The sequence below is a fragment of the Cervus elaphus genome, chromosome 25, assembly GCF_910594005.1.
Source record: "Cervus elaphus chromosome 25, mCerEla1.1, whole genome shotgun sequence".
In the NCBI taxonomy this organism is placed as follows: domain Eukaryota; kingdom Metazoa; phylum Chordata; class Mammalia; order Artiodactyla; family Cervidae; genus Cervus; species Cervus elaphus.
The window spans coordinates 18,040,372-18,064,457 of NC_057839.1; the positions used below are offsets into that span (position 1 = coordinate 18,040,372).

At 37.3% G+C, this 24,086-nt stretch overlaps 2 protein-coding genes across 3 annotated transcripts in view; one reads left to right on the plus strand and one right to left on the minus strand.

The window, feature by feature from the left end:
• Positions 1–24,086, minus strand: part of LOC122683775 (regulator of G protein signaling 7 binding protein) — a 107,464-nt gene that overhangs the window by 41,605 nt on the left and 41,773 nt on the right. The gene's annotated exons all lie outside the window — the stretch shown is intronic.
• LOC122683774 (L-lactate dehydrogenase B chain) lies at positions 13,534–14,768 on the plus strand. Its single transcript, XM_043887608.1, has one exon. It carries the CDS (start codon positions 13,600–13,602, stop codon positions 14,602–14,604), a length of 1,005 nt encoding a protein of 334 aa, XP_043743543.1. The 5' UTR covers positions 13,534–13,599; the 3' UTR covers positions 14,605–14,768.

Genomic DNA, 24,086 nt, shown 5'->3' on the forward strand with positions numbered 1-24,086 from the left:
GTCCAGCCCTAGGCCAACATTGGAAGCAAGTGTATCTCTGGCAAAAGTCCCAGATTTTCTTGCAGAGCTTCTTCCCACAGGTGCTTTCTACCCTCAAGCTGTCCTTCTGCTTCTTGGAGCTTTCCCCCATTCCGACACACACACACCCACACCCACACCCATCACCCACACACAGACACACACCTACCACCTCATTATTTCATATTAACTCCAGCCTTTCCAAATGTCTGTGTCCCCTCCCCTCCCTTCATGGCCCTGCTAGACTCTGAAGGAGTAATGGGCATCAATGGTTCATATAAAAGAAAGTGATCCTGGTATATTACCTGCTAATACATAAATTTTGATAGAAAAATTTGAATTCTCTTTATCCCAAAGAGAAACTAGAGCAAATATTTTATAGCAGGTAGGTCTTTTCTGTGCTGCTTCATCATTTCAATTATAGCTGTTTGTTTTCACCTATGCATAACATTGGCCCTGGTGGCTTGTATGCAGATTAAAAAAAAAAAAAGCTGCAATGAGTATGTGGTATGTATTATACATTTGATGAATGGGGAAATTAACAGTACAGTATTATTCCAAGCCACAGAATATTATTTTCAACAGTACAAAATATGTGCTTTGTGGCTTCATTACAAAAATATGTGAACTTCATATATAGATGATGTTTTATGTAATTTAAACAAATGATTACTGTATTAGCATATCTTAAGAGCCAATAAATTTTATTATTTTACAGCTAGATGGTGAGAGACAAAGCAATGTATCAAGTGGTTCTGAAACAATAGACGTCAGAATAGAGATTAAAATGCCTAATTCATATCATTTCCTTGGATGCAAGCTTCCTAATGTCTCTGTAACCAACGGAGAGTCTCAAAACTATGGAACCATTTTGCCCTTCCTAAATGTTATGGGAGGAAGCTGAGTGGGTGCTACCAGAAATATAGTCAGCCTAACAAAAATTAATTGATACTAAAGTTGCATTATAAATTTCCTACTTAAAAATTCTTACATATGCCCATAGATCATCCTTTAACATCTTGATAACTGAAGTATAAAGAAAGAAAAAAACTAGTCAGAGAGCAGTGGACAATTTATCTTTTATATTAGTGTTTCCCAATGCTTTGACTAGACTACATTAGCCTCAGGTCTTGCATAGTTTCTCTCTCCTCCTTTGTTTATTTATTTTTATTTATTTTTGGATATGCTGGGTCTTTGGGGGCTTTTCTCTAGAGCGGTATATAGACTCATCGTGGTGGCTCTTGTTGCAGAGCATGGGCTCTAGAGTCCTCAGGCCTCAGTGGTTGTGGCGCGTGGGCTCAATGGTTGCAGTTCCCAGGCTCAAGGGCACAGGCTCAGTAGTTGTGGCACACAGGCTGAGTTGCTCCACAGCACGTGGGATCTTCCTGGACCAGGGATCAAACCAGTGTCTTCTGCATTGGCAAGTGGATTCCTTACCATTGAGTTACCAGGGAAGCCCTATTTCTCCTACTTTAGAGCTCTAAGCTGTGTTGCTGCTATTGATTACTAAAGTTCATTAAAAGAAAAATTGTCAAATGGGTAATAATAATATGTCTAATATGATCAGTGGATTGAAATTCATTTTTGGGAAGCATTAAGAGTATTTAGGTTATTTTTGTAACAAGTGAGCAAGAGTTAGAACTTGAAAATGGAAGAAAAGTCAAGAAGACAGCAATGTAAAGGCTTGAAACTCACTAGGAATAAATTAGAGAGCCCACAGAGAATTTTACATGAAACAAAATTAGACCTACATACTTCCTCTAGGAACTGATATAGCTTACAGGTAACTTTACCACATGTGATTGATGCTTAGTCTAAAACTATTTACTTATGTTATTCAAGTTTAGGTCTATGAGAGTCAATCTGATGCACATTTAATTGTGAAAGAAATTTTATAAGGTGTGATTATTTTTCTACTGAGCATAAATCAAGAACTAACCTTATTTTGATTAATTTGAAAGCCTAAGTATTAATAGAAAACCACTCTAAAATGAACTTAAATGATACTCAGTGATTTAGAGCTCAAGTTGAATTTAAAAACTTCAAAAATAACCACCAATTTATGAAACATCAATCAACTCTTTAAGCTTGAGAATCAGGATTTAGTGTCTTAATATTAGGACTTAAGAGAACTGGACTGGTGTAGTAATAGGTGGACAAGAATATAGACATTAACTAAGTCACCCGTTGATTGTGGAAATGCTCTCTATTATGGATATTCTTGTTTTATAACTCAAAACTAATATGATGAACACCTGTTAGAATGGTTAAAATTAAAAAGACTGACAATACCAAATCTCGTACATTGTTAGTAGGAGTTAAAATTTTGGAAACAGTTCTGGAAGTTTCTTAAAAAACTAAACATATACCTTCCTATGACCTGATAATTCCACTTCTAGGTATTTACCCAAGAGAAATGAAAACCTATTCACAAAAAGATCTTTTTAAGAGTGTTCAGAGTAGTTTTATTTAAAATAACTAAATACTATAAATAACTTGGGTGTCTGTCAAGAGGAAAGTGGATAAAGAAACTAGATTCTCATACATCGACTATACTTCAGATTAAAAAAAGAAACTAGAATATTCCTACAGTAGACTCATACTTGATAATTAAGAGGAGTAAATTCCTGATACACAAAACAACACAGATGAATCTCAAACACATAATTTGTTTTTTCACTTAAAGAAATCTATCTTTAATTGGAGGATAATTGCTTTACAATAGTTTGTTGTTTTTTGCCATATGTCAACACAAATCAGCCATAGGTATACATATGTCCCCTCCATCTTGAACCTCTCTTCCATCTTCTATTGTATCCCACCCCTCTAGGTTGTCACAGAGCACTGGTTTGAGATTCTTGTGTCACACAGCAAATTCCCACTGGATATCTATTTTACATATGGTAATATATATGTTTCTGTGCTTCACTCTCAATTCGTTCCACCCTCTCCTTCTCTCACTGTGTCCAGAAGTTTGTTTTCTATGTCTGCATCTTCATTGCTGCCTTGCAAATAGATTCATCAGTACTATCTTCCTAAATTTCATATATATATATATATTAATATATGATATTTGTTGTTCTCTTTCTGTCTCATTTCAGTCTATATAATAGGCTCCAGAGTCATCCACCACATTAGAACTGACTCAAATGCATTCCTTTTTATGGCTAAGTAATATTCCATTGTATATATGTACCACAGCTTCTTTATCCATTCATTTGTTGATGGACATTTAGGTTGCTTCCGTGTCCTAGCTATTATAAATAGTGTTGCAGTGAACATTGGGGTACATGTGTGTTTTTCAATTATGCCAAACACAATTTTGAGTGAGAAAATCCTTACACAAAAGAGTAAATACTATATGACTCCATTTATATGAAGTTCTAGAACAGATAAAACTAATCCATAGTAACAGGTATTAGAACCATGGTGAGGAGGGTATTGACTGGGAATGGGCATAAGAGAGGGAACTTTCTAGAGTGAGTGTAATATTTCATATATAGATGAAAGTTTGAGTCACATGGGTATATACATTTGGGAGAGGAACCAGAGATCAAATTGCCAACATAGGCTGGATCACACAAAAAGCAAGGGAATTCTAAAAACACAATTACTTTAATTCATTGATTATGCTAAAGTCTTTGACTGTGTGGATCACAACAAACTGTGGAATATTCTTAAAGAGATGGGAGTACCAGACCACTTTTCCTGCCTCCTGAGAAACCTGTATGCAGGACAAGAAGCAACAGTTAGAACCTGACATGGAACAATGGACTGGTTCAAAATTGGGAAAGGAGTACATCAAGGCTATATATTGTCACCCTGCTTATTTAACTTCTATGCAGAATACACCATGTGAAATACTGGGCTAGATGAATCACAAGCTGGAATCAAGACTGCCAGGAGAAATACCAACAACCTCAGATTTGCAGATGATACCACTTTAACTGCAGAAAATGAAGAGGAACTAAAGAGCCTCTTGATGAAAGTGAAAGAGGAGACTGAAAAAGCTGGCTTAAAACTCAACATTCAAAACACTAAGATCATGGCTTCTGGTCCTATCACTTCATGGCAAATAGATGGGGAAAATGCAGAAACAGTGTCAGATTTCATTTTCTTGGGCTCCAAAATCAATATGGACAGTGACTGCAGCCATGAAATTAAAAGATGCTGGCTCCTTGGAAGAATAAATATGTCAAATCTAGACAGTGTTTTAAAAAGCAGACCTCACTTTGCCGACAAAGGTCACTCTAGTCAAAGCTATGGTTCTTCCAGTAGTCACGTATGGATGTGAGAGTTGGACCATAAAGAAGGCTGAGTGCTAAAGAATTGATCCTTTTGAACTGTGGTGCTAAGAAGATTCTTGAGAGTTCCTTGGACTGCAAGGAGATCAAACAGTCCATCCTAAAGGAAATCAGTCCTGAATATTCACTGGAAGGACTGATGCTGAAGCTGAAGCTCCAATACTTTGGCCATCTGATATGAAGAGCTGACTCATTAGAAAAGACCCTGAGGCTGGGAAAGATTGAGGGTAAGAGGAGAAGGGGATGATAGAGGATGAGACGGTTGGATAGCATCACTAACTCAAAGGATATGAGTTTGAGCAAACTCAGGGAGATAGTGATGGACAGAGGAGCCTGGCTGCTGCAGTTCCTTGGGTTGCAAAGAGTTAGGCATGACTTAGCGACCGAACAACAACACATTCGGCAAAACTTATTGAATGGTACACTTGAGATTTGGGCATATTCTTGCCTGGAGAATCCCATAGACGGAGGAGCCTGGTAGGCTACAGTCCACTGGGTCGCAAAGAGTCGGACACAACTGGTCGACTTCACTTTCACTTTGATCATATGCAAATTTTTAACTTTTAAAAAAGAACTATAGGCAATGATATTTCATAAAGGAGAGTATAGATGAGTTTAAATTTGTCCTGAAGCTTTTGTAACATGTACCTGGAAAGTATGATTTAAGTGTAAAGAATGAGAAAATCTTGGTCAGATTTTCAGTATATTAAAAAACATTTATTCCTTATTTTTTTCAGTATATTAAAAATTTATTCCTTAATTCTGTATAAATATGTTTTAAAGCATATTTCACACAAAAGTTGTTATTAAGATGACTTTATGTTATTAGCACTCTTCTTTTACATATTGTGAAAGTGAAGTGAAAGTGAAAGTCGCTCAGTCGTGTCCAACTCTTTGAGACCCCTTGGACTATACAGTCCATGGAATTCTCCAGACCAGAATACTGGAGTGGGTAGCCTTTCCCTTCTCCAGGGGATCTTCCCAACCCAGGGATTGAACCCAGGTCTCCCGCATTGCAGGCAGATTCTTTACCAGCTGAGCCACAAGGGAAGCATGTACTTCCACTCTTTTATCTTTTTCAACCCTTTCAATTGATGCTTAGTTAATAAATGAAATAAAAAAAAATTGAACCATAGGCAAATATTGAACCCCAGTTAATAGTAAGCATGCTGAAGCATTTAGGTGTAAGTCTTCTGATGTCTGCAACTTCAGAAAAAAATATAGATTATGGATGGGGGAATGAATATACAGACAGATGTATGGTAAACAAGTACAACTTAACTGTAGAATCTGGATGATGGGCATTTACTTGATGTTCAAGGATTTACAGTTCCCCTAATAGTTACCTGGCATAAACTGAACAAAACAACTGGGAAGCTTTACAACTAGTAAGGTCAAGTTCAGGAGTTAGCACACTGGGGACTGTGCTTATGAAATGACTTGACTCTGCATCTGTCTGCTCTTTTGCCAGACTTTGGTGTTCTGTGCAGCTGCTCATAGCTTCTTAAAATCCAGCAAAATTTGTTATTTTAAAAAGTCTGTCTCTAATGCAGCGGTTGATATATTTATCAATAGATGAAGGCTACAAGACATAATAAAAGGAAAATGGATTCTGGAGTCAGAAAACAATTCTAAATATAGACTTCATTACTTAGCATTGTGATCGTAGAAAAATCACTTTAAGTTCTTCAATACTCAGTTCCCTTAGCTGTGAAATAGGCATGTGTGCTTGTGTTTAGTTGTTCCGTGGTGTCTGACTCGTGGCCCCATGGACTGTAGCTGCCAGACTCCTCTGTCCATGGAATTCTCCAGGCAAGAATGTTGGAGTGGGTTGCCATTCCCTCCTCCAGGGTATCTTCCCAACCCAGGGCTTGAACCCAGATCTCCTGCATTGCAGGCGGATTCTTTACCATCTGAGCCACCGGGGAAGCATAGCTACTTATGATTGAAGTATCTTGAGGTTGGTGCAAGGATCAAATGAGATCATGGTGGGAAAATAAGTAAAAACTGTGAAGGACTGTTAGAAGTTGGCTGCAATCCATCTAAACACATCAAATTTATCTACTTAGCCTTATGCTTGTGTATAGCCTTTAGTATTAAAACTTCTCTGCCATTCAACAGTATTCTTTCTTTGTTTACAGCTCCCAAACATGGAACTGAAGGAGACTTTGGCTAAACAAACATGCCATTAGGCTGAGAAAGAAAGGTGTGACCCCACTGACAATCCCTCAGCATTTCACAGACTTTGGTGATGACAGATACACACTTGGAGTTTGTCAGCTAGCAGAGATGGAAACCAGAACTGCTGTTGCAGCAAATATATCAGAGTCATTCTCAGAGTCAACTTTGTTATTGGCTATTAATTCAAATGGCAAGGAAAGACTCAGGAAACCAAATGGGATGAGGGAAACGGATGATAATCTTTGCTTTATTTTTCAGAGCAAATAATTAAGGAGGAAAGGGATTAACTGGCTTACCCTAGGATACTGATCTCAAAATACCTGCAATGGTTTCCTCTTAGATAGATTTCACTTACCAAGGATATATCCTAATGCTGTGCCAAATTCAGCAATGGTTTCAGAGGCCAGCCTTTGTACACTTACTCCTTCTCTTCGTGAAGGACATTTCTCAAGGTGGCTCCATGAGTTAACATAATCAATGAATAGTCAGAGGGCAGTGAGGGCACAAGTGTGTATATGTTGGTGTATATGTGTGTGTGTGTGTATGTGTGACCTAGTTTTTAGTTTGGGTTTCAAATTCTTGAACATAATTATAGGGTCTATGCAAGTTCATAAACACAGAACAGATGGCATGTACCTACTAAATAACTAAGGTCTTTCACACCAAAATAAGCCTGCAATAGAAAGAGGAGCCCAGTGAATCAGAAGAACAGGAACAAGACATTTTTCAAGGTATCTCTATATGTAATAGTTGACTCTCCCTATTGTCTCCATTTTTCTCATAATCTTCCTTTAGTGATTTTTTGTGTGTGTGAAACTTGTGCTTTGTGTGACAACCTCCTGTGTTTTCCTCATAGAGAGTCATAGTAAGTTTGGTTCTCCCCCCCGCCCCAGAAGCCTTTGAAGAAGTAATTGTGGCAATTCCCTCACTTCTCAGCATGTTAATTTCATGGGAACATATGGCTCTGTGACTTCCTCACCACTGAACACAAATCTGGATCAAACTCTGTCCTGGAGCTATACAGATTCAGTCAGAAAGGAAACTTAACTTTTAAAAGCAAGGTTAAAACCTGTAGTGCAACAGAATTATCTTTTGGTAGCTGCTTTGAGTACTGTATGCAAAGCAACGGGTCTCAGAGGGGCAGCACAATTTTATAATTTAGCACCGTATTCTGGTCTTCCTCTCCCTGTTGTTTTTGGTTTACCCTCTGGCAGGACCTTTGACATTTCCCCATGACCCAGTTGAGAGATTGATAAATAGTGAGTAGCATTACCAAGCAGCTTGTTCATTTTTTTCCATTTAAAGAATAAAACTTATATTTAAACACACACAAAAAATTGAGAGCCATCATTTTTCTGACATTGTGATACTTAAAATGAAATAAGACTAAAAATACTACTATTGAATTGTAAATCATCTTTTATTTATCTTAAATGGTTCTGTTTAAGGCATAACTGAGAAGAGCTGGGAATAGGTGGTGACCTTTGTGGTGATGCTGAAAGGCCTTTCTGGGCATGTCCCAGGGCATCTGAGGTTGAAGGAGTTAATGGGCTGAACATCATAACTTTTTATTTCTTGATACTTGAAACTCATGCTTATTGATCGGAGAAAACTGACATTTACAAGGCACTGTTCCTTCCATTTTCAGAATATCTTATTCTGCCTTGGCCTCTCCCACCCTTCCATCCTTTTTGGCTTGAGAGTCTTTTGATCATTCATTCCATTTACCTCTGATTCTTTCAGTGTTTTTCCTCTTTAAGATCTCTAGTTGGGAGATATGGGGTCTGCAAATAGCTCTTTAGGCCTTGGCTTTCCAGGTCTTGTGGTTCTTACAGTCACCAGATAGAAACCTGTGGCTGGTGGAGTCTGAGTTTTAGATTCTTGAATCTTTGCTGAGATGATAATTAGCACCATGGGTTACATGGCTACAATCAGTCCTATCCCACTGACTATGGCAAGGATCAGTTTATTTTATATAGATATATGAATACACACACACACACATACACACACGTCCTGGGGAATAAAATGGAAACCCACTCCAGTATTCTTGCCTGGAGAAGCCCATGGACAGAGGAGCCTGGCGCGTTAAGAGCTGGACACAACTTAGTGAGTGAACAATAAAAGCACACACATATAAACATAGTATTTGTTGTTGTTCAGTCACTAAGTCACGTCCAACTCTGGGACCCCAGGGACTGCAGCATGCCAGGCCTCCCTGTCCCTCACTATCTCCTAGAGTTTGCCCAAGTTCATGTCCATTGAACCAGTGATGCTATCCAACCATCTCATCCTCTGCTGCCCCCTTCTCCTTTTGCCTTCAATCTTTCCCAGACCCAGGGTCTTTTCCAATGAGTTGGATGTTTACATCAGGTGGCCAAAGTATTGGAGCTTTCAGCATCAGTTCTTTCAATGAATACTCAGTGTTGATTTCCCTTAGGATTGACATTTTTGATCTCCTTGCAGTCCAAGGGACTCTCAAGAGTTTTCTCCACACCACAGTTCAAAGCATCAATTCTTCGGCTCTCATAGTTACATTTATATTTAAATTAAGGAAGCATATACATGCTTTCACACTTTAATTAGAAAATATTATTTTTGCATCAAAATCAAGATTTTCAATCTTTAATGCTTACTATTTTCACATGATAGCAGTGATCTTCAAAGGTCAGTTATCATTCAGTGATCATGTGTTACACTGGAAAGAATTCAGCTCATTAACTTTCATTATACTTAAAGTCTGGGTCAGTAATCACTGCAAGTGGTTAATTCCTGCTTTTATCCACTGGAATTTTAGAGTTCAACATACTAAACTGTTGGTTTATCTAAATGACATTTAGCCCTTCATTCTTAGTTATGTCATTAACCTAGGTGAAGCTATACTTCTTTTTAGCTAAAGTTATAGGCTTCATGAATATTGCCAAAACAATGACATGACTTTAAAACAACCTAAGATAACTGGGATTACCAAGTTTAACTCATTCAGTTAATCCAGAAGAGAGTTTTTGATTTAAAAAAAAGAAATCTCCCCATCTTTTTTAACTGGAAAGCACAAAATGTTAATCAATACTTTAATATCTAATGATGACAATTCAGTATAGTTACATATACTACTGTGTACAGTTACGGAGTTAATAAGTCCATTGTGGTTTGGCCTCCTCTTATGTGTGAGAGACTATTTATGTAGAGCGATGGCCTGAGGGGTGACAGAAGGTCATGAGAGTCCAAACTATAGTCCACACAGGCCTGAAATCCTTTTTTTTTCTTCTTTTTCCAGTCTGACAAAATGATTAAACCAGGAAGACTCTTTGGGGAAGGTTTGGGAAAAGGGTATAAAGATGGCGCCTGTTTGTCATACAAATAACAGCGGCAAATACAGAGGGTTTCTTGTTTGTGCCAGAGCTTCCATGCGGCAGTTTAGCTCTCTGGCTCGTTTTCAGCTTGCATGAAGGGTTTTGAGAAGAGTTAGAACTTTTTTAGCATTTTGCAGTCTACTTGTCCAACTTCAGACTCCTACCCAACGCTAGAGGTTCTTTAAATACTATACCTAATGGGATTCTGTCATGTTATTCTGTCTTTCCATTGGCACGCAATGATAACTTGTATTTTTTGCAGAACTCTCAAAAGATGACACTTCATGCCAATATGGAAATGTGCATTTCTAAGACAGATGTAACAGCTATTTTCTACAAAAAGGCAAAAGCTTTATGCAAACAGAAGAGACCAGTATCTATACACATGGAAAAATCTCACATTCCATTATGAGTTTTTTCCCCACTGGACTATAAATTCCTTGAGGCCAGAAAGCTTATCTTATTTATCTTTGTATCTTCCAGCACTTAACAGATTGTCTGGAACATAGTAAGTTCTCAATTAAACAGTACCCCAAGGCAGTTTTAAAAAGTAGTACCTAGATGATAAGAAGCTGAAGTCTGTAATTTCAGTACTGGTTCTGCCATCACCAGCTTCATTTCACAATTAGAGATCATTTTCTTAAGAATTTCCTGTCTTGCAGCCTTCTTTTTTTCTTTAAGCTGTTTTTAATATATTTTACACATTTTATGTAGCTAAGTAAAAAAGGAAAAGACAACTGATACTAACCCCAGAGGTATCCATTATTAATGTTTTGGAATATTTCCTTCCAGGTTAGTATCCCTAAAAGCAGGAAGTCTTATCCATTATTTCCCTTTGTCAAGCACCTAATGGGTTTCCTTGGTGGCTCAGTGGTAAAGAATCTGCCTGCAATGCAGGAGATGCGGGTTTGATCCCTGGTCAGGAAGATTCACTGGGGAAGACAATGGCAACCCCCCACAGTATTCTTGCCTGGGAAACCCCATGGACAGAGGAGCCAGGCGGGCTATGGCTGTGGGGTTGTAAAACAAACAAACAAGCACATGGCAGAGTGCCTGCTCATTCACAGCTCTCAATCCATGTTTGTTGACATGAGTCAAACTGAACGCTGGAGGCTGACCATGTGAGTCCATGTGCTACCTGGCGTGTTCCCATAGGGGCAAGGCTAATAATTTCAGAGTGGTCAAGTCAGTGAAGGAGAATCTTGGTAGTGAAACTACTGTAATAAAGTGGACTCTCCCCCTCCTATAGTCAGGGGAGGAGTAGAGTTCATTTTACTACAGTAGTTCATCTTTTTTTTTAAAGAAGGAAAAATATGGGACTTCTGTGGTGGTCCAGTGGCTAAAATGCTGTGTTCCCAATGCAGGGGGCCTGCATTCAGGGACCTGGGTTCGATTCCTGGTTGGGGAAGTAAGATCCCACATGCTGTAGCTAAAACGAAAAAAGATCCTGCATGCTGCAGCTACAACCCAGTGCAGCCAGATAAATAAATAAAAGTATTTTTTGAAAAAAAAAAAAAAAAAGGAAGGAAAAATATTAACATAAAGGCCACATTCCAGCCTCCATATAAAGCATAAGTGGTCCTGCATCAAACAGCTCTGGTTAGATCCTGATTTCATTACTTATAACTATGTGATCTTGGGCAACTTTCTGAACCTCTCAGTGCTTCAAAAACTGAATTAGGATGGTAATACCTAATTGTGGCTCAAACAGTAAAGAATCTGCCTGCAATGCAGGAGACCTGGGTTCAATGCCTGGGTCAGGAAGATCCCCTGAAGGAGGAAATGGCAACTCACTCCAGTGTTCTTGCCTGGAAAATCACCTGGACAGAAAAGCCTGACAGGCTACAGTCCATGGTGTTGCAAAGAGTCAGACACAACGGAGCAACTAACACACCTAATCCACAGCATTATTGAAAAGATTTAAGTGAAATAATATATGGGAGTTATATGGTCATAATAAGTACTGATAAATAAGGGAAGTATTCCAGGGAAGCAGTTCTGCACATACTGCCTAGACATCTTTACAATTTTGTTACAGGTTTTTTTCCTATTTAATTATTAATTCAAATAATATTTATCCATTTCCTTCTATTAAGAAAAGGTGGATCTGGAAAAAAAAAGGAAGCATTACTTTTTTAAAAAGAGTTCATAGAAACCCCCATTATTATCCTACGGTGTTTTTATTTGATGATAACATATTGTAAAGTCTCCTCTAAGACACATTAATTTCTCTGAACAGTGACAGAAAACCTGCAGTCTTTTATTTCTTCCTTGATGTGGTATCATTTTACTGCCATCAAGTTTTCAACTTAATGGCTCCGTGGTGGAGATCTAGATATAATTTTTTTTTCTTTCTTAATGATGAAGTATAATGTGCTATTAGGTGAAACAGAAGAAGAGGACTCTGCACCCCTGCCAACAGTTAGCTCAAGAACAGAAATAGCTCTTCTAGGCAGACAGACATATGGGCAGGAGGAGAGAGTGATTAACAAATCTTTAGGTCAGTCTCTCCAATAGAGGCATTACTTTTGATTTTCAAAATAGTATGAGTTATGCAAGATCATTAGCCTTTAGCTAGGGAAAAAACACTGGGTTGTGGGCTTCAGTGTCAGAGGGTAGGAATTCACTTTTTTATCTCTTGGCATTTGATTACAAAGTACAATAAAATGGAACATTTACTGGGGGTTTACTGGGTGCCAGATATCATGCCAAGCACTTACATCTCATTTAATTCTCCCAATAGTCTATGAAGTACTTACTGTGTCCTTATCCTTAATTTACCAATAGAAGGAAATGAAGCTTAAGAGAGGTTCAGGAACTTGCTCAAGGTCACATAATTAGTAAACAGAGTGATAAGACTTAAACCTATATTCATGCTTTTAACTGCTTCATATTACCAGCCCTGAGTGCTCAGGAACCAAACTGTATTTGTATCTTTGTCACTGGTCTCACGCGTTGTTATCAAGATCATGCTTTATGTAAAATATTATGCTAGGAGTGAAATAATTTTTTCAACTTTTTCTTTGTTCAGCCCCTAAATTGTTGTAACTTAAGTTGGCTCTACTCCTAGTTCTTCAATTTTTCCATTTATAATAAATGCACCGTGATATTTTCTGCTTTGCTCACAGAAATGCATAACACAATGGGAGCGTAAGTGTACACACAGGAGGCATGCCAGGCTAGCGTAAGCTGGTATATGTGGGGGAGCGGGGGAAACTGCCAGTGAGTGCTGTGTGTCCCCTAACCCCCAGGGTTCACCCCATCTAAGAAGAGCAATGAGAGTGGGGAAAGGGTATGTTAAACTTTGCATATGGAATCCTCTTTCTGGCTTCCTGTGATCTTTTCTGATGCGCAAAAATGGATGGACTGGCGGAGGTGGGGTGGGGTGGTGGGAGATGCCCTTGATGCTGTTCAGGGGCCATCACTAATTCTCTTCTTTTGCTCATGGAGAAGGAAAAAGGCTCCAGCATCCAACACAGAGGCCTCTTTTTACCACATGACTGGAAATGTGAGAGCTGTCTGCACAGGAGGAGAAATGAACACTATAAATTATTTGCAAAGTATTTCAGAAGTGAGCAGTGAGATAAATATATTAATGCAAATATATGACATTGTTGGTGGCTAGTGGCTCAGTTGACTTAGGCCATAAGAATTTTAAAATATTATACTTAGCACGCTGCTGACCTCGTCTTCTTCGTGCAGCCCTCACCACTGTCTGGAGAACTTTCTTTCCCCTGGGCACAATGGCAACTCTTAAGGACAAACTGATTGCACCAGTTGCCGAAGAAGAGGGAACAACCCCAAACAATAAGATCACTGTAGTGGGTGTTGGACAAGTTGGTATGGCATGTGCCATCAGCATTCTGGGAAAGTCCCTGACTGATGAGCTTGCTCTTGTGGATGTTTTGGAAGATAAACTCAAGGGAGAAATGATGGACCTGCAGCATGGGAGCTTATTCCTTCAGACACCAAAAATTGTGGCAGACAAAGATTACTCTGTCACTGCCAATTCCAAGATCGTGGTGGTAACTGCAGGAGTTCGCCAGCAGGAGGGGGAGAGTCGCCTGAATTTGGTGCAAAGGAACGTTAACGTCTTCAAGTTCATCATTCCTCAGATTGTCAAGTACAGTCCTGACTGCATCATCATTGTGGTTTCCAACCCAGTGGATATTCTCACATACGTTACCTGGAAACTAAGTGGATTACCCAAGCACCGTGTGATTGGGAGTGGATGTAATCTGGATTCTGCTAGATTTCGCTATCTTATGGCTGAAAAACTTGGCATTCATCCCAGCAGCTGCCATGGATGGATTTTGGGAGAACATGGCGACTCAAGCGTGGCTGTTTGGAGCGGAGTGAATGTGGCAGGCGTTTCTCTCCAGGAATTGAATCCAGAAATGGGAACAGACAATGATAGTGAAAATTGGAAGGAAGTGCATAAGATGGTGGTTGAGAGTGCCTATGAAGTCATCAAGCTAAAAGGATATACCAACTGGGCTATTGGATTAAGTGTGGCTGATCTTATTGAATCCATGTTGAAAAATCTATCCAGGATTCACCCAGTGTCAACAATGGTGAAGGGCATGTATGGCATTGAGAATGAAGTCTTCCTGAGCCTTCCATGTGTGCTGAATGCTCGGGGGTTAACCAGCGTTATCAACCAGAAGCTGAAGGATGAAGAGGTTGCCCAACTCAAGAAGAGTGCAGATACCCTCTGGGGCATCCAGAAGGACCTAAAGGACCTGTGACTTCTGGCTGCGAGGCTGTAGAAACTTAAAACTACGATTTGATTAACCACAAGCCTTTAGTTTGCGTCCATGTACATGGAGCACAGTTCGCTTTTGTCTTCCTAAGTCTGAATCTGGGCTCCCAGAATCAAAGCCCATGCTTGCTATTAAAGCTTGCAAGATGAGTCCTTGAACAAATAAAATAAACCACCTAGCGTAGTGTGAAAAAAAAAAAAAATATTATACTTAGACAAGAAGTAGTCCTCATACTTTGCATATCATGCATCCCCAGCTATAAAAAAATTAAGCATGCACTCTTACTGTACATACATTTGTTGATAAATGATACATAGATAATGATATTAATGTATTGGGCATATTAAAATGTAAAGAAATAGAGATTAGAAAAAGAGATCATAAAATATAAAGTTATAATATTTTCCTTCAGATCATCTAGCATACACTTTGAAGCCCAGAGGGTAAGCCCAGAGGTTCTCAAACTTTAATGTGCATTTGAATCACTTAAAAGGCTTATTAAACCACAGAAAGCTGGGCTTCATCCCTAGAGGCTGGGTTTGGGCCTGATCACTTGATTTCTAATAAGTTCCCAGCTGATCCAGGAAACACACTTTGAGAAGCAACGGGTTAACCTAAGACAGCCTTACTCCTTAGGGAAGGTATCCAGTGTCCAAAGAAAAGAAGCAATAATGATGGTGGCCAATGGTAAGGCTGATATTCAAAGCAGATGACCCTATAGGGCACCCCCAAATCATAACATTCAGCCATGGAGCTGATTCCATTAAGCCAAAGAGTAGCTTCCATAAACATCCAAGTACATTCCAAGCCCACAGAAAGAAAAATGTTTTCAGATAATATTCCAGATACACATTAAGGAATCCAAACCCACACCTTAGCTCAAAGTTAAGCAGATGGAAGACCATGGGAGGTCCCAGGACTGCACCCCACATGGCAAGCACCCCTGAGAAGCCAAACATGGCTTGGCAGATTCTTCTGAGAGGCCTCCTGGAGGGTGTGCATTCAAGTTGCAAATCCTATTTGGTTGGCTCTCCAGGTTTTACTGGGCAAGGTTTTGTCCTAATTTTAAAAACATCCTGTTTTAAAAGTTTGGCTTCATTTTGGCCTTCTTTCATTTCTTATCTTTGAACTCACGTTGCAACACTCAATATGAACTGACATTTTATCGCAAATCAAAGGAAATGCAGCGACACCGACTTTACAAATTAGTGTATGAGTTAGTGAAGCACTCAAATGCTGAGACGACTGGAAAGTGATACAGTTCTGAGCAAGGGCAAGGAGGATAACCTCTGCCTCTTGCTCATTTGGAAGCTAGTAGGAAAGGTAGGGAACACACAAAAGTATGTTCCAGCTCACATCACTAATATCCCAGAGATTCATTACAGCAACCCAACATGCCCACGGCTGATGAAAACTGCTCGAAAGACATGAAGCTGCAGCATGGACTGGGGCCTGCAGTCTCAGTACGAAGTAAAAATACAGCTCCTATCTGTCCTCACAAAAGGTAAAAATCCTGGTTGTGCTCTCTGGACCTATGGCAAAGAGCACTTGCATGAGGGTGGGGAACATTTCTCAGTGGAGTGTATCAGGGAAACTGGAAATCCAGGCAGGAAATGGAAGAGTAATAGAAGCCTGGCTGACATGAAGACAGAGGGAAAGGACCAGAGGGGACAACTCTGGAGACTTAACTACCTTCCACTGGTGGAAGGTTATGCGTGCTGGCTGTTAAAGAGGCAGTGAAACGTGGAATACAGTCCATTCTTTCCCAGGGGTTTGGGTGGACAGGAATTAACTTCTATTTAATTTTTACATGACCATTTCTCTCTGTCTTGGTTTTGCTTTTTATAGACACTGCTGGTCCTCTTTGTAAAGAATGTTATTCCCTTCCCAAGTTGATAAGTTTGACTAGTGTGTGCTTAAGTTATATTTCTAAACATGAATATGTGAAGTCTCTGAGTGATATACATACATTCATCTCCCTTTACTGTGAATTATGAAAGGCAATTTCTGCTGCAGTTTAAACATGTCTAATTAAGGATACAAATCTTGAAATGTTTATGTTTTTTTCACCATTCTATCCTTGCTTCTTACATACACACACACAGGCACACACAGAGTTTTCAGGGCAGGCATGCAGTGTTCTACCAGAAAGGAACAATGTCAAAAATAATAGCAAGAATAAAGAAAAGGAATCACTCAGTCTACATGGAACCAAGACGAAGACTTAGAAAACAGAGTCAGAAGTTGTAGGGCAATTTCCCCAAGCATCAAGCAATATTATATTTGTTTGCTCTTTGAAAATGAGAAAACAGTATTATGACAATGTTAAAATCGTTTTTAGATGAAAAACAAATTATTCTCAAATCCCACATCTTACTGTATCTAACTTAACTTTTATGACAAATTTTCCAAACGTTGACTATCTAGATTTTTGCTTTTACTCGTTTAAAATAATTGTAGGCCAATTTGTACTCCCTTCTTTTTTCAACTTATCATTTTATCATAAATATTTTCTCATGTTAAATAATTTCAACACAGTAATGAGGAAAAAAAATTGAGTAGGAAACTCACAGAAGAGGAAATACAAAAGGATAATAAACCCTTTAAAAGTCCTCAACCTTATTAGTAATCAGGAAAATGCTAATTTAAATCAGTGAGCTCTATTAATTCATACCCATTAGATAGAAAAATAGAAGTCTGAAAATACCAAGTGTTTAAGAGGAATTGGAGCAGTGTAGCAAGTAGCAATGGGAGGCTCATTGGAGAATAATTCGAAGCATCAAGGGAAGTGTTACATATTCAACTAAGCATCAGTTCTCCTCCTATGTCTGTCTTCTAGAGTGGCATTGTTCTGCAGAACTTCCTGCAATGATGGAAATAGTCTTCTGCGCCGAGTGGGGTGGTAGCCATTGAGTTCATGTGGCTTCCGAGCCCCTGTAGTAGATTAGTGTGGCTGAGGAACTGAATTTTTAATTTTTTAAAAATGTTATTGATGCATAATTGATTTACAGTGTATTAATTTCTGCTTTACAGCAAAGTGATTCAATTATACCACATATACATTCTTTTTCACATTCTTTTCCAGGATATTGAATACAGTTCCCTGTGCTATACATTAGGACCTTGTTGTTTATCCATTCTATATACAATAGTTGACATCTGCTAATCCCAAACTCCCAACCCTTCCTGAATTTTTAATTAATTATGTAAATCTAAATTTCTCTGCTTCCAGCATTATTAGAAGCATACCAATTTCACCACTGAACTACCAGAACTGGATATAATAATTTTTTGACATTTTGCGAATTTACAGTGTGCAAAACTCTATATATCATTTTACCATGTGCTTTTTCAACTATTATATTAGCAGAGTTGAATATTTTCCTTTGTTTTTGCTTATTGCAATTGTGTGTTTATGCCCTTTGCCTGTTTTTGGCTGAAGTCTTTGCTATAAATCCCATGCAATATGTTTCATTTCTTCTGGCCACAGTTCCTAGTAAATTTATATATTCTTTTTTTTTTTTTCTATTTTGTATCTCCTAGAATTTCAGTATGATTTTTCCATTGTATTTTTAAATAAGTATTAAAATATTTCTGCATTTTTACTTAGTTTCTTGTTTAAGGTTTTACACAACTTTAGTTAAAATTAACAGATTCAACTGTATAAAACTAGTATTAAAACAAAGAGGCAAAAGACAAATATATTTGTATAAAATATGAAGCTCATTCAATTCATGAGGAAACAATCCACTGATAGGTGTAGCAAGATTTTTTTTTGCTTATTTCTGAGTATCTATTATGTGCTAGAAAACATTTTATTTCATTAGCATCTGGCCTCAGTTTTTGTTGTGGAGAAACCTGCTTTCAGCTTAACTGTAGTTCCTCTGTAGATAATGTCTTCTCTTACTGGTTGCTCTTAAGGTCTTCCTTTTTCCATGGGATCCTATGGTATCATTCCAATCTATTTCCTCTTCCTAATACTTCTACTAGAAATATATTGGGCCATCTCATTCTAGCCTTAAATCTTCTTAACACTCTTTTATATTTTCTGTACTTTTCTCTGTTGCATTCTTGTCATTTTCCTTAGATCCTCTCTGCTTATCTCTTTTTAGCTGTATATCATCTATCCATTAGGTTTTCATTTTGAGGATCATATCTTTCATTTCTGGAATGATTTCTTTCCCAAATATACTCAGTCTTTCTACATACCCTCTTTTGTCCCATGTTTTAAATTTCTTTTTGTACCTTTAATGATTTAAGACATGCTTACTCTAAGTCATTATCAGATAATGCTATTAACTAAAGTTCTTGGAGAGTTAAAATCCTACTGTTTATTTTTCATGTTACTCTCACCTTTGTGAGGTTCTTTGTGTCTTACAATGTAAACCTGTGATCTCATTTTCCATAGGACTTTGTAGATTCCTGAGAAATATTGCTTTTGGACTACAACAGTAGTGTAAAATGTGGTTATAATTTCTTAGGAAAACAAGTCAAGTAAACATCTTTTTGTTTTGGTGGTACATTTTCCCTGGCCTACCTTTTCACTAAACATGTAGTCCTTTGAATATTTCGGTTTTTATCAGAATCCCAATAGGAAGCAAATGGATGGTTTGAGAAGCATTTATTTGCAAAGGATTGATTAAAATAAAGAGGTGTGGGTGGTAAGTGGGAACTTAAGGCTGACTGCAGAGCACCACTCGTCAGCCCTAAGTCATGAGAGGAGAGAGTGGTATCGCGCAGCTTCCTTGAATGGAACAGTGACTTGGTTTTAGGGGACATAGCCAGTTCAAAAGGACCTCACAGGAAGGGGAACAGGAGAATAGATACCTTGATTTCACCTTTCTCCAGGTTTTTGCCAGAGTTCCCTGTTGACTAAGCTCAACCCGAAGACACAGAGTAAGGGAGCCAGTGATACAGGGTGGGAAAGGGAAAAGAGTGAATCTGGAGGATCAAAGAGTAGACTTTCAGCTCATGACTTTCTAGGTGGATATCTCATTTCTAATTCTTGTCCCCGTAAAACCATCAAACTGCAAGCTCCTTGATAATGGAACTAGCAAACTCCCCCAGGAAACCCATCAGATCAGTCCATACTACCTACCACCCCACTTGTAATTCTTTCTTCACTTTTTGACCCTGGAGATTTCTCTGACTTTCTTGTGATCTCAGATATTTAAAAGGGTGTTTGTAATATTTTAAACATCTTATCTGAAGTTTTAGAGTTGTCTAGTCCTGTGTGAGAAACTTTGTGTTTTCTAACACAGAAGATACAAATTATCTCACCCAATCTTATATATATTCTCTGTCATTATTAACATTTTAAAGATGAAGAAACCAAGTTTGGGTTACTTTCTCAGAGGTCATAGAACTACTAAGCTTGAGACTAGAACACTGCCTCCAAAATCCAGGCTCTTTCTATGACAGGAAACATTGGATACAGGTGTGCTGTGTGGCTGCTGTTTTGAAAACAGGAAGAAGGGAGGGTGGGAAAGAGAGAGGAAGGAAGGAAGGTTTATAAATTCAGCTAATACAGGTCATCTGTAAGATTAACTGCGAAGCTTCAAAAAGAGAAGACGGAAAAAAAAAAAAATGAGTGCCAGAGAGTCATTAATATAAGAACTAGCATTAAAGTGTTATGTTTGCAGGTTTGAATTTGACATCGATTCTTCCATGGAATCCGTCATTAAGAGAGCAAAAAAGTGAATCCTGATCGTTTATTTCTCTTTGAACAATGAGACTTGAAACAAAAATACTGTGATTTAAAATTATCTGAGTACCATTACCATGTTACTTCAAACAGAATTAAAAGGCTCCAAATAAAATAGTCAATAGACACCTTAAAAGAAAAAAAGCAACATTTAAATAGAAAAATCTTCAGTTTAAATCCAGACCCAAGTGAAAGAAGTTGATGTAGAGCACAGAGAAGAAATTCTGATTCCTGATTATGTTGAATCAGGTCACATAGCTGCCTCATGCATAGAAGAAATTAATAGTGAAGAAATTAAAACTTAATAGTCAGAAATTCTGATTCCTGATTATGTTGAGTCAGGTCACATAACTGCTTCATGTGAAGAAAAAATTAAAAATGAAGAATATTAGGCTAATTATATTAAAAATTTTTCATTTTGCAAAAGCAAAGAAAAATCTTGCTTCTTTGAGAAATTAATGCAAAGACAAAAAAATAAGGGCAGGAGGGAAGATTTAAAAAAAAAAAAAGAAAGAAAAACAAAAGGACCCCCACCCCACCTCCTGGAATGCAGTAAAATATATTCTACATGAAAGGCCAAATAGTCCAAAAATGTCAGGAGTATCGACAGCTAATAAAGGCTTAAAACTGATTAATTTTGGAAGGCTATTAGAAAATATTGCGTAGGAAAAGTAATTATAATTGATAGAAAAAAGGGAGTTAAAAATAAGAAAAAAGAAATTTTCTGATATGTATATATTAAAATATAATCTGGGGAACTTCTATTTAGGGAGTATACTTTTTATATTAGAGCACATTATCAATATTTTGTGATCATCAAAAGCATAGTTTATTGTGTGTGGAGGTAATTTGCTTTAAGACATACTTTAAAATAAGGAAAATGAATTCTGTAGATAAGAGATGAAGAGATGCTTTGACTAAAAAAAATAATATTTGACAAAGGTCCATATCCAGATTCTGAGTCAAGAGAAAAGATCAAGTTTGTAAGATATCAGACATGGAGATGGTAAGCTAACTTGATACTGCTTGAGAACACTAATAAACTTACTAGGAGGATGTCAGGTTAAATACATTCTACTACTATGTTGGCCAAAGGGGGCACGTTCTAGAACGAGAGTGACAAATGGTAAACTCAATACAGAGACTAGATGGTAATGACTGGGGTTTCAACAAAATAAAACATTATTTCCACGAGCATTTGGTGTGAGAAATTGCTGATATGATTTTACTTTCATCTAATTGCATTGGAAAATATTATTTTGATAGGTTTAGACTGCTTCATGTTTAATATATTTAAAAGTGTGTTTGTTTTATAAGATGAGGAATGTTCAAATTATGGTCTGAATGTTAGTGAAAGTGTTAGTCACTTAGTCGTGTCTGACTCTTTGAGATCCTATGGACTATATAGCCCACCAGGCTGCTCTGTCCATGGCATTCTCCAGTCAAGAATACTGGCTGGCTAAAAAAAAAAAAAAAAAGAATACTGGCTGGCTTATTTTACTTAACATAATGTCCTCTAGGTTCATCAATGTTGTTGTAAATGGCAGAATTTCCTTCTTTCTTTCTTTCTTTTTTGATGCTGAATAATATTCCTTCGTGTGTGTGTGTGTATACTGAGTCTAAGTGTTAGTTGCTCAGTCGTGTCTGACTCTTTGCGACCCCATGAACTGTAGCCCACCAGGCTCCTTTGTCCATGGAATTCTCCAGGCAAGAATACTGGAGTGGGTTGCTATTTTCTTCTTTAGGGGATCTTTCCAACCCAGGAATCAAACCCAGGTCTCCTGCATTGTAGGCAGACTCTTTACTGTCTGAGCTACCAGGGAAGTCCCATAGATGATAAGTAAATGTTAAATGTCACATTTTCTTTATCTGTTCATGCATCCATAGATAATTAGATTATTTCCATGTCTTTTGATACTAGCCATAGTAACAGATTTAAAGTGATTTCTCATCATGATTTTGATTTGTCTTTCTCTGATGAAAAATAATGCTGAGGCATTTCTCAAAAAGAGACATAAAAATGGCCAACAGGCACTATATGACAGGCAGGAATACTTTTAAGGCTTTTAATAAATGTTGCTAAATAGACATCCATCAACTTTAAACTGATTCATGTTCTCTACCAACTATTTATGATAATATAGATTTATAATTTTTTGATCTTGACAATCTAATTTGCATTTCTTTGATTACCAAGAAATTAGAAAATGTTTCTGTAAGTTTTTTGATCACTTCATTTCTTCTTTCATTATTTGTAATTTTGCATCCTTTGCTTAGTTTATTCACAAAGTGCTTATATTTTTTACTAATTTGTTAAAGTCATAAAAGTAAGTTATTATCTTATTTCAAAAACATTTGTTGAAAATACTTTTCTCAGTACATTTTTCTTAGTATGTTTTTCCTTTAATTGCAAAATAAACAGCTACAGAAATTAAGAAATTAACTTTATAGTTAATACAAAGCATTCTTAATACTATCTAATGTTTTCAAATTTTGTCAATAGTTTTTAAAAAACTTAAAAAAAATTTTAAACCAGGAATAAGTGAGGGCTCATCAAACAAGGTTAGGTCTTTTTCATCTCTTTTTAATCTACAACAGTCCTTTGTCTTTTTTCTCCCACGACACTGGGAGACCAGAACAGTTGTCCAGTAAAATGTTTCACATTCTGAATCTGTCTATTACTATGTGATATTATTTTACTCACATATACTGATTTAAAACTTAAAAAATTTTAAATGTGTCAAACATTTTACATATGGTCTTGGCTTTCAGGTCATTTTTAGAAAGGCCTTTCCCATTACAATTATATAAAAGTGTATCTCTATTATTTTCCAGTACTTTTATCAAGTTTTACACTTAAATCTGTAACCCATCTTATTTTGATAAAATTGTGAACAGATTTCTTAATAGATTTACCATGACACTTGAGAGAATTAAGTAAATTGTTAGGTGATGATATTGACAACCAATCTTGTGTATAATACTAACATGAACAAGCATTTATGTAAAGCAACCATAAATCATACAGGTAATGTTATTTTAGTGTCATACACTTATTTTCTTTGTCAGGTTTCAGATATTGAATCAAATAGAAACTGCACCAAAGAGAGGGAAAGATTGTGATTACAAAATAATCAGTTCAATTTTATGTCCACCATTTATTCTATTTCATTATTTTCCCCCCAAAAGACTCACTAGTATTCTTCAAAATAGCAGAGTCTATAATTCTGATCATAGTGAGTGATGATTTCAAATATAGTTCATTTAAATGAAAATGAGGAAACAGAGCCATTATCTCCAAACTTACTACTTATACAGAATGTAAATTGGAATTGATGTATCAGTGAATAATTTCTATCAGCAAATAAACCACTCTGTTCTTACTAGTACATTGGATGGCAATATTTCCAACATCTTCATAATTAGGCCTGAGATTCTTTCTGACAGGATTTTCCTGATCATTATGTTATAATTTAGCTAACTTTAAAGGAGAATTAAATTACCTTTTTCTTATGAAACATCCTGACTTATGTTTACATGTTTTTAATATTAGATTTGGTTTACTGAAGGGCAGTAGCCAATGATGGGAAATACTTAAGATAAAATGCTTTGAAATTTTTATGAGTACCAGCTGAGAAGCTGTGGTTTGTAACCTCAGGAAACCTGACTTTCAAAATATCTGCTCACCAGAAAGCTAAAATTAAAAAGACAGCCAATACCTAGCTTTGGTGAGAGGAATTTCTATATGTTGATCTTGGGAGTG